Source organism: Megascapheus bottae, chromosome 8, assembly GCF_031878675.1.
Source record: "Megascapheus bottae isolate mThoBot1 chromosome 8, mThoBot2.hap1, whole genome shotgun sequence".
Lineage (NCBI taxonomy): Eukaryota > Metazoa > Chordata > Mammalia > Rodentia > Geomyidae > Megascapheus > Megascapheus bottae.
In genome coordinates this window covers 20,635,887-20,647,969 of record NC_143516.1, presented here as the reverse complement: position 1 = coordinate 20,647,969, position 12,083 = coordinate 20,635,887, and the positions used below count along the sequence as shown (strand labels likewise).

General features: G+C 34.1%; 1 protein-coding gene across 7 annotated transcripts in view; it reads right to left on the bottom strand.

The window, feature by feature from the left end:
• Positions 1-12,083, bottom strand: part of Ahi1 (Abelson helper integration site 1) — a 151,781-nt gene that overhangs the window by 101,386 nt on the left and 38,312 nt on the right. For 6 of the 7 annotated variants that reach the window (XR_016536471.1, XM_090338078.1, XM_090338081.1 and 3 more), the window contains 3 exons: positions 11,380-11,510; positions 9,998-10,138; positions 2,826-3,022 (listed from right to left, as the gene is read on the bottom strand). Coding sequence is in view for 6 of the 7 variants with exons in the window: in XM_090338078.1 (XP_090194204.1) it covers positions 2,826-3,022; positions 9,998-10,138; positions 11,380-11,510 (469 nt within the window). In the remaining variant the exon portion in view is untranslated. The remainder of the gene's footprint in view (positions 1-2,825; positions 3,023-9,997; positions 10,139-11,379; positions 11,511-12,083) is intronic. The other variant, XM_090338079.1, reaches the window with a different exon arrangement.

The following is a 12,083-nucleotide window of genomic DNA, read 5'->3' as shown; positions in this document are numbered from 1 at the left end:
ACTTGAGCCTCAGCACCACTTCCGGCTTTTTGCTATGTATGTGGTACCGAGGAATCGAATCCGGGTCTTCGTGCATGCTAGGCAATCACTCTACCACTAGGCCAAACTCCCGGCTCCAGTCCATTTATTTTTCATTAAGTTTGTTTTTCAGATAGGGTCTAATACTTTTAACATATGCCAGCCCTGAATCATGATCCTCTTTCCTGCCTCCCTAGTAGCTGGGATTACAGGCATGAACTACCGTGCTCAAACCTCTTTCAGAATTCTTTGTGTTCTTCTAAAATTAATAATTCTGAGGCTAGATTATTCATCTTACATTTTTAAGACTAAACTTTACCATTTTCACTGTGAAATTAATTAAACCTTTTTTACCTTAGATATCTTTTTCTTTTTTTTAAGGTTGGTCATGGGGCTTGCACTCTGGACCTGGGTGCTGTCCTGAGCTCTTCAGCTCAAGGCTAGCACTCTACCACTTGAGCCACAGCACCATGTCCAAAGATATCTTTTTAAAAATCAAAATCTCAGACTTGATTTTCACTTCTTCTTAAAAAGAAATCCTAATTTCTTGTATTTCATCAAGAACACAATTTAAAAGATATGTTTTATCTTTAACTTCTTTCTTTACTAAGGCACATTATCTTTTTAATGCCTCAATGGCTTCAAACAGAATTTATCATTATCCATGAACACCAATAAATTGGAAAGTTTTGACCTTGGACTGTTGAAAGGGTTGGATGCAACAGCCACACGTATTACCTATTTCTGGTGTATTTGGGTACTCCTCTTATGTGTACTTAGAATTATAGTACAATTTGTTTCTCTGTCTGGTTTTGTTTTTATGGACTTTTAGTTTTCTTTTGTATTTGTTTGTGAGGGTAATATATCCTAAGATTCTAAATATTCTTGGCTATTCTTTTAAAAATCAAACTTCCCATTCATTCTGCTTCTAATGACTTCTTCATCTTTTTCTCTAGTTTTTATATAAATCCTGCCACTGTATGCAGTACTAGCAGAGGCTCAACAATTATATACTGGCAAAACAATTATTTTCTATGAAATTAGAAATGTTTTAAAAATAGTAAGGAAGATTATATAGTTTGTATTTAGAGTTGTGAAATTTTAAATAAACTTTACATCCATTTTTTAAGCAAACACAGTTTTCTTGTTTATAAAGAAGGGTAATAATCACCATCCTGCAAATTTTACAAAGCTGCTCTGTTAAGGGAGATAATATGAACTTGAACACATTATTAAAAGACTCTGTCTTACAATATAGCTTGAATATTGGTTGCCATCTATCAAAGTTGATAAATATTTTTGTAGTCTTTTTATATCAATAAATATATGAGATAACTAAGCTTGCTTTCTTTTTTTTTTTTTTTTGTGGGTCATGGGGCTTGAACTCATCTCGTCCTGGGTGCATTCTCTGAGTTCTTCAGCTCAAGGCTCCCTCCCTACCCTTGAGCCAAGCCCCACTTTCCGTTTTTTTTTTAATTTTTTTTCTTTTTGCCAGTCTTGGGCTTGAGTTCAGTGCCTAAGCACTGTCCTTGGACTTTCTCAAGGTAGAGCTCTACCACTTGAGCCTCAGCACCACTTCTGGCAATTTTTCTATGAAAAGGAATTGAACCCGGATCTTCCTGCATGTTAGGCAAGCACTCTACCACGAGGCCAAACTCCCGGCCCTGATAACTAAGCTTTCTTTGTTCTATTTATTAAAGTGCAAACTTGAAAATCAAGCTATATTAGGTCAGCACTTTCTAAAAAGGTACTGAACATGTGAAGAGGGCTATGGTGTTTTGTTTTGTTTTTGCCATAAGCTGTTAATAGGTGACTAGAACCTGGACATACGGTAATAAATATGGCATTAGATATAAGAACCCAAGGTAGAAGGTCAGTAATGGAGAAAAATACCAACAAATAAGTAATCTTTGAAAGACAAAGAATTAAAATTAAAGGGACAAATGAATGAAGGTAGGAAAGCACTACACAGATTAATACTAGCTTTTATGGAAGGAAAATTTAGGAAATCAGTTTTCCTTTAGATTATTCACCTACTAAATGGTTATTAAAAACAACTATCTCTGCATGTCAGGGAATATGACCGTAAGAACTGCCTTCTAGGAGCTTACATTTAGACAAAAGCATGAAACAGCTATTTAGTAAGCTCTTTCTAAGTGTTGGGGACTGTGAACCAGACCAGTTTTTAATGTGTGGTCCTTTGACCAGTAGTATTAGCATCACCTGAGAACTTCTTTTCAGAAATGAAAAATCATGAGGCCACATTAGATCTACTAAGTAGTGAACTCTAAGGATGGTGATCAGCATTCTGCATTTTGATTAGCTTGCTAAATGATTCTGATACAGACTGATGTTTAAGAACCACTGAAAGAGACAGGAGATTTTGAGCGTGATTTTATGGGATGTTGAAAGCCTGGGAATATATTGTTTGTCAGAATACTATTTGTCCATAAGTAGTTGTGATTTGGCTCTGAGGATTCCCAAGTTGATGGTCTAAACCTGTAACCTCCATCCTTCTCCTAGGGAGTCTTATTGGATAGGACTGACTAGTTTCTCTTCCTTTCCTAGTAGAAGGGCGGGCCATAACCCTGTGGCAAGTCCTGGGTGTGGTCTTCTGATTTAGAGCCCTACCAATTATCCTAAACTTAGCCTGTCTATTGCAATTAATGATTTCAGAACAAGCACTTGTAAAGAACTATACAAAGATCATAAAACCTAGTTTTATAAAATGAACTTATTTAGGGCATAGCGACATATACCAACAGAAATGGTTTAAAATTTCAATTGTATAAGAGTATTAAACATACTGTGACAGTTTCAAGTCTTTGTTTCACCAGCTGCATCTTGGTTGAAGAATTTTCAGTGTTTACAAATTCATCAATCTGAAAAGAGCCTTGGTGGGGCAGTTTAGGACAGGTGCACAATGCATCTTCACTTTGGTGTATTCCAGGTAATGGAACTGTTCCATTGTAGCGTTTGAACATTTCAGCCTCCTGCTGAGCTACTGAAAAAAATGAACTCAAAATTAGTTCAAAACATCACAGCAAAAGCATAGTTGAATGAAGTCACAAAATGGGAATATTTAACAAATGATCAGAAACCACACAATGCATTCCAAATAGTGGTTAATGAGAAGAAAATATAACTAGCAAGGGTGAAATTATTAGATATTATAAAATCAACAGGAAAGAAATATAATAATTTCACAAGTTCAAGTAATTGAGCCTTGAAGGTTTAAAAATGTGTATATAATTCTAGAGCATGAAATTTAAATCACAGTAATCACATGACATGAGGAAAATAGGGAAGAGATTTTAAAAGGGAATGAAATAAGTTTTGTGGATGATGGATCTACTAATTGATATTATTATTGTTGTGTGTAGTTGTGTCAGTTCTAAGACTTTAACTTGGGGCCTGGTGCTGTCCCTGAGCTGTTTTTTTTTTTTTCTCAAGGCTAACATTCTACCCCTTGAGCCATTACTCCATTTTTGGCTTTTGGGTGGTTAATTGGAGATAAGACTCTCACAAACTTTCCTGCCTGGGCGGTCTTCAAATCTCAACCTTCTAAGTAGCTGTAGCTAGAATTATAGCAGTGAGCAAATGGCATCCAGATATATTTTTAATCTTTGTTTTTTTGGTTTTTTTTTTGGCTGGTCCTGGGCTTGGGCTCAGGGCCTGAGCACTGTCCCTGGATTTTTTCAAGGCTAGGGCTCTGCCACTTGAGCCACAGCACCACTTCTGGCTTTTTGCTACGTATGTGATACTGAGGAATCGAACCTGGGTCTTTGTGTGTGCTAGGCAAGCACTCTACCACTAGGCCAAACTCCTAGCCCTGAGATATATTTGTAATCTTAAGGTATTCTAAATATTGAAATTTAGAGCTTGATGCCTGGCTCAAGTTATCAAGTATGTTCAGCAAGCACAGGCTTTAAGTTTAACTGCTGGTATACACACACACACACACACACACACACACACACACACACACACACCTGCTTAAATACTTGAAAACGAATAGCATATTTAGGACTGGAAACATGGCTTAAATGTTAGAGCACTAACGTAGTATCTGGGAGGCCATGAGTTAAACTCCTTGTATCATGTGGTATCTTATCAACAACTTGGTGACCTTAGGCAAATTATTTTTTGGTGTTTTTCATTTTATATTTTTATTAAATTTAAGAAAATGCTTGCTAGATGCTGGTAGCTCACACTTGTAATCCTAGTCACTGAAGCTGAGATTTGAGGATCTCAGCTCAAAGCCAGCCTGGGCACAAAAGTCCCCGAGACTTATCTCCACCAAAAAACTCTTATTTACACTAGAAAACTGGAAGTGACTGTGGCTCAAGTGGTAGAAGGATAGCCTTAAGCTCAGCAATAGTGCCCAGGCCCAGAGATCAAGCCCCATGACCAACCAAAAAAAAAAAAAAAAAAGAAGAGAAAATAATTTTCTACAAAATATAACTTTAATGAAAACATACATTATAAATTTTTAGGATGCAAGACGTTATGTTTAACATAGGATGTTATAAACACCATAGACAATGAACAAAAATTTATAGAAACTTAAAGATGTACTCTTGTCCGGAACTCTGGCAAAGCATACTAGAATATGAAAAATAAAGTTACAACAAGAGTACAGGTGGTCTTCAATTAATTTGAATTCTATTAGTAAAATTATGTTAATGGAAGAAATCACATATAGTCTGACTAAAGCTCTTTCAGAGTTTTAATCAACTACTTAGCATAAAAGATTAGAAAAGAACATAGTAGTTTGGAGTCTGACTTTTGGTTCCTTACACTATCTAACTTGACATACAATAGGTGCTCAATAAGAAGGTATCTTACTGAATACATGACAACTGAAAAGCACTCCAATAAATTCTGGATTAGAAGAGACAATACCCTCCAGAGAAAAATGAGGCACAATATCTGGCATAATCAATAATACTAAGAACTTCCCAAATTAGGATTTGACTCAATTTAAAATACTATATGCATAACTTTTGTATGTCAGTTCCAACTAGATACTGGTTATAAAAATGAATAAACATCCATATTCACTTCTTATGAAATACAAAAATACAGAGAAAAATGATATCATAGAAAAGTTTGTTGCTCAAAAACTGATATTTAGGAAATCTGTTAGTAGGGCAGTTTAATGTAATCAAATGGGAGCATGGACATAATAACCAGACAGTACTTCTTTAATCACTGTGTCCTATAAGTAGGAATAAATAACACCTAATATATAAAATTGATATGAAAATTTAAAAAGATATACAGTGCTTAAAGCAGTCCTAAGGACATTGAAAGTGCTAACTGGGTACTGTGATTTTATCTACATGTACAACAGCATCTTAGAAATGCAAACAGTCTAAAATTGATTAATAACAAAACATTAATTGCTAAATTCTGTCATTGTAAAATTAATTCAGTAGAAGCCGTTTCTCTGATTAGTACTTTGTTATAATGGGAATTCTTAAAGCACATTACTTGTGGTACTCTGTGACTAAATTTCTTACCACTAGATGATTAACTCTTTCAAGATCAAGCAAATAAAACCATCTTCTGAAAGTAAAAATTGTATTTTGCACCAAAAAAAGCAAAAAGTCAGTAGAATGAAAGACTTAAAAGACCACAACCTGAACATATGGCTTAACAGAGAAATCTTTCTTCACAGATTTTGCTATAACTGAAAGATGAATGATACATAAAGTTACCACTGTGGTCTCATTCACAGCCTATTTAACTTACGAAAAAATGAACTTGCTTCTACTTCCTTGAAAATTATCAGAAGTTATGTAAAATTCACTTAACTGTGTAGGACACTTTTATATTTTATGCTATTAAAATTTATGTAAAAAACACATGTAAACTTTATTTTCAGACATTTCAGGCAAAACATTCTTATATTAAAAGAAGATAAAACCAAGATAGGCCAATCAAATATTGCAATTTGGGGGGGGGAGGTTAGGGGCTTGAACTCAGCTTGGGCGCTGTACCTGAACTCTTCAGCTCAAAGCTACCTCCCTACCCTTGAGCCAGGCCCTACTTCACACTTTCTAGAGGTTAACTGGAGATAAGAGCCTCACCCAATCATCCAGAAACAAGGGCATACTAAAGCCACTAGTACAATGATGTTCACTGCAGCACTATTTACCATAGCAAAGATATGGAACAAACCCAGATGTCCCTCAATTGATGAGTGGATCAACAAGATGTGGTATTTATACACAATGGAACTCAATGCTGCTGTCAGAAAGAATGACATCAACCCCTTTGTAAGGAAATAGAAAGACTTAGGAAAAAATCATATTAAGTGAAGTAAGCCAGTCTCAAAGGAACATAGGCCTAATAGTCTCCCTCATTTGTCATAATCAATAGAAGCCTCGGGCTCTCCTAGCAGAGATTTACAATAGAACAAAATCTAGAGACATTAGGCCAAATAGGATGACACTAAATGTAAGGAACTCCAGGATAAGGAAACAGAAGCCATATAATGAGTGACTGTTGTCCTTAAGGTACTATGTTATCTCTCCTCTCTTTGCCATCCCTTGGTTATCTCATATTGTTACAATTTTTCACCCTCTTATCTGATATATTTTATATGTGCTTAATTGGTTATTTGAAATTGGATAAGGAAGGGGAAATCAAGATAAGCGGGGGAAGGGTGGGAGGGAAATGGGGGACATGTCATGAGAAAGGGTATCAATGGTTTCCCTCATTGGTCATAATCAGTAGAAACCTTGGGCTCTCCTAGCAGAGATTTACAATAGAACAAAATCTAGATACATAAGGCCATATAGAATGAAGCCAAATGAAAGGACCTCCAGGATGTAGAAACAAAAGCCATAACGAGTGATTGTTGTCCTTAATGTACTATGTTATCTCTCATCTTTTTTGCTGTCCCTTGGTTATCTCATATTGTTATAATATTTCACCTTGTTATCTGATATATTGTATATATGCATATTTGGTTATTTGAAGTCGAATAGGGAAGGGAGGAAAACAAGATGAGGGGTGGGGGTGGGGGAAGGGAAATGGAGACCAACAATGAGAAAGGGTATCAATGTCTGTGAAGTAATGCACCTTTTATCTGGTGAATATAATGTCTATTAATTACAATAAAAATATGGAAAAAATTATGTTCTAAATACACTGCATAAAATAAGTCTTATTTCATGTGTTAGTATTTGAACATCCTTTTTTTTTTTTTTTTTTTGCCAGTCCTGGGCTTGAGCTTAGGGCCTGAGCACTGTCCTTTGGACTTTCTCAAGGCACCATTTCCGGCTTTTTTCTATGTATGTGGTACCAAGGACTTGAACCCGGGTCTTCATGCATGCTAGGCAAGCACACTACCACTAGGCCAAACTCCCAGCCCGTTATTTTTAAACACTTATGCAAGTTTTTTCTCTATAGTAATACAACACAGACAAAACATCTTTTTCAACTTTATGCATTTTCTTTGTAAGACAACTGATCTAGAATGTATGGACTTTAATAAATGAAAGGCTGATCAACAGAGTAAATAAACTCAACTTTATATAGAGAAATTATTATCACACATTAAAGTCATATCACACATGTAAAGTCAAATGTTTACTGGTATTAAATGAACATGATAGTGTTTATGAGTTTACAAAGCACTTTAATAGACTTGTTTCACAGTTTTCTAAGAAATAGTCTTAGGTAGGGCAGGTACTACCCAGTACTAGTAGTACTTTTATAAGGGGATATAGCTTCAAAAAGGCAAGAAAGTTATTTTAAGGTTACTGAAATAACAGAAAAAGAGGCTTAATCCCATGAATTATTGCACCACTAAAACCCTTTTCTTATTTTGAGTGAAGAAATCCATTTGTCAATGACAGAAAACAAAATGCTTGGAGAAAATAGAGCAAATCTTTAAGTTGCATTTGTAGTGACAATTTCAGAAATCCAAAAGGCAAATTTGAAATTTAATGAAGATTGCTGTGAAACTTCTTTAAAGATTAGGGAAGTAATTGTGTTGTTTATTTCCTGTGTAACAGTTCCAATATTAAAATGCTTATGCATAAATCTCTTCACTTACATTAACATTTACAATGGTAAAAAAAAAAAGAACTATTTCAGGATACATGTCAGAACTAGGAATCAGAGTTGGACACAAGATGATTTGAGAAATTAATTCATCTTTTTTCTAACAATTGCCCGTAAATATAAATGTTATTGTGTTGAATGACAATTTTAGAATTACATGACATTTTACAAATTTGCATATGTTGTAGAAATCACTTTATCCCTATAAAGTTCTTTAAAACAAGTCTAAAATTTGTGTATTATTTTTTAAACTAATTTGCCAGAAACAACATAGTATGACCCACACAATAAAAAGAAAAATCTTCAGGACCGGGAGTTTGGCCTAGTGGTTAAAGTGCTTGCCTAGCATGCATGAATACCCGGGTTCGATTCCTCAGTACCACATACATAGAAAAAGGCCGGAAGTGGTGCTGAGGCTCAAGTGGTAGAGCTCTAGCCTTGAGAAAGTCCAAGGACAGTGCTCAGGCCCTGAGCTCAAGCCCAGGACTGGCAAAAAAAAAAAAAAAGAAAGAAAAACCTTCAGGTTTATAGTATCTCAATGATCTAACTCACTTAGATGGGTTAATGCTATGATAAACATTAACCAGTTTAATATGTAGAAATTTAAAACTATTTGTATTCCATTAAAGTACTTCATCAAAATAGTCTAAATTAAAGTTACTAATGTAATGTGTATTTATTTAACTAGATGTATATTTATGTCTCTTTTGCTTATCAAAAACTGAATGAGGGCACATAACATTCTAAGCAAATCTAATAGGCTAAAAAAACCTTTCATTTTTGTATAAAAACTAATATATGAAGAAATTAACATTGCAATTTTGAAAATGACTGCATTATTTACATATTTATTTATTTATTGGTTAGGGATGGGGCTCTGGGCCTAGGCGCTGACTAGGTCAAAACTAGTTAGTGCTCTACTACTTGAGCCATAGTACCACTTCCGGCTTTCTGGTAGTTAAATGGAGATAAGCGTCTCAAGGACTTTCAGGTTGGAATGCAGCTAAGTGGCAAAGCACTTGTCTAGCAAGTGAAATGTCCTGGATTCAATCCCCAGTACCAAAAAAGAAAAGACAGAAAAAAAAGTCTCAAGGACGCTTGTACCAGGGGTTTGCTTTGAACTGGGATCTTCAGATCTCAGCCTTCTGAGTAGCTAGAATTACAGGTGTGAGCCACCTGATTTAGCTGCCTGGCTGACTGCACTATTAGTACACTGTACAAAAATGAAATCATAATTTCAGAATAGAAATAAAATCTATAACAAATGACATAAATCCAAATAATTCCTAGAACACCTGTTTCAAAGTTTTATTTTCCTTATTTTCATAAGGATATAATAATTTTACTTTAGAATTGAAAAAGACACTTAAAATTTCTAAGTATAGATAATTTTTACTGATTTTAATTTTGTCCACTTTTTCTGTTAAACTCTTAAAAATACCTTACTAAAATTACCTGCTTTAGTAAAAAACAAAAATAAGAAAAATTAAATTAACACATATTAAACTGAAAATACTAAAGGATCATATTACCTATGTGTATTCACCTTTTTATTCCCCGTGGTTTTAGGGAAAAATTTTTTTAATTCATTAATTTCAGTATATATTCACAGTCCATAGTCATTGTCATTTATTTACATTGATTTACAAATCAAGTAAAGGCTATTCTTCTGTGATTCCAACATAAGAACATAGCCATTTAAACACTTAATTTCCACACAAACAATACTTACAGAAAAATAAATGTTATAACATCAAAATAATGCAAACCATTTTGCATGCATGTATATTCAAGAAAGTATATTAATTCAAATACAATAAATTTTACAGAGCTTATGACTTCTGGCCCATTCTAAATGTAAACATTATTATAAATAGGTTTTATCAAGTAGGAAACTTACCATGGAAATCATAAATATAAAGAAGAATTGGCTCATTCTGCCCAAATGCACAAAATGCAACCATATTTTCAAATGGATGGTAAGAAATATCTCGAATAGGTGACTTGAATGGCAAATCAGAATACATTGCCACTTGTTCTCCTAAATTAAAAGAGGATAGCTTGTATTATGACACTTATTTCTCACTTAAGATTAATCTGCAATATATTTGAAAATATCTACAGTAATTATAAAGCTCACATTATTTACATGAAAACCTTGAAGACATACAGAAATAGCGGAGTACCATATTACTGAAAAAAAGAAAACATCTATATGATGGATTCTTTTGGGCTTTCTCTTTGTATTTCTCAATCCAAACCCTTCCATAAAGTTTTCAAGGCACAAAGTAAATATAAAGGACTTAGACCTTATTAGGAAGCAGGAAGCAGGAAGTTGTACATAGAGTTGCCATTTAAGAAAGCACCCCACTCAACAAGATGACTACATTATAACTCATAAATGATTTTAGGCAAAACTAGAGGAGAAACTATAAAATTCTAAAACAGAAAAAAACTGAGGGATTAATTTTTCTATTTTGTTGCTTCCCAACAGGCTATATGAAGTACCATCTGCCTAAAAGATACCCATGATTATGGTAAAAGAGTTAAACAGAAGTCAGTATAACCTAGAAAAGTGGCCAGAAAATAACCAAAAAAAATATCAGAATGTAGATCCATTTAAGAATGGAGACAAGTAATCTGGTGCTTCTGAATTTATGCTAAAACATAATACAAAGGGAAAAATTCTTAAGTGATCTATTTAAAATAAAAGTAAGAACAAAAGAATAACTAAAATAAAATCAGATACTTTCAGTTCAATTTTTAAAACATTCAATTTTTTTTGTTAAAAATGCACAAATAGTTTTAACTTTTCTTTAGAAAAAAACTAAGATGAGGCACAGTCAACAATATAATACTTTACTGAAGAAAAACTTTACTGTTTTTAAGTTTCAAATATCAAAAACTCTCCTAGGAATGTTTTCTAATTAATACACAGTAGATATTTAGCCATCTATTATAATTCAGCTTAAAATATTTATAATTTTGAATTCCAGTCTGCACTAAATATTTCTCTAAATTTAGGAGGATCTCAATACCAAGGAAAGAATAAACCTTGACTCAATGTGAAATTCTAAATCCACAAAGGTTTTAGAATGACAAAAATCATTTTAATGTAAGTGTAAACTGTAACTGAGTCCCATCAAAGAATATTCAGTTCTACAAAATGAAAATTAAAACCCTGAAGTCATAATTTTCTGAAATACTGTTTCATAAAATAGAGTTTTCACACTTATTGAAAACTTGATTTCGCTTCCTCAAGGAAGGTCAGAAAGTACTTACCTGTTTCTGGGTTCCAAACATATACTATACCATCCTCACTTCCAGAGAAGAGAAAACTTCCACATGGTGTCAAGGTACTATGAATCTTCTCTCGATAATTTGCTGCACCTACAAATTTCCTTGCAGCCAATCTATAAACAAAATGTATATAAATATAACCTGTTTTAAGCATGAAAAGGACTGGTATGAAAAATTTATTATTCTAATTTTTTTGTGCAAGTGCATGCCCATCCAGAAGCTTGAAGTCAGTGTCTGGGTACTGTCACTGAGCATTTTTGCACAAGATTAGAGCTCTAACAATTGAGCCACAAGAAACCTATGCACTATCCCTCTATAGAAATTTGTTCCATGTTTCCAGCATATAAAAAATGTCTATCTTATCAAATTCATCAATCAAGAGTTAAAATAGAGGGGCCGGGAGTTTGGCCTAGTGGTTAAAGTGCTTGCCTAGCATTCATGAAGACCCAGGTTCGATTCCTCGGTACCACATACATAGAAAAAAGCCGGAAGTGGTGCTGAGGCTCAAGTGGTAGAGCTCTAGCTTTGAGAAAGTCCAAGGACAGTGCTCAGGCCCTGAGCTCAAGCCCAGGACTGGCAAAAAAAAAAAAGTTAAAATAGATCAATAGACCCTGTAAGAGAAACTATCATTCTCAATTTTCCTGTTGATGCAAAACATATAATGGTCTTATCACATAATTGAGAAC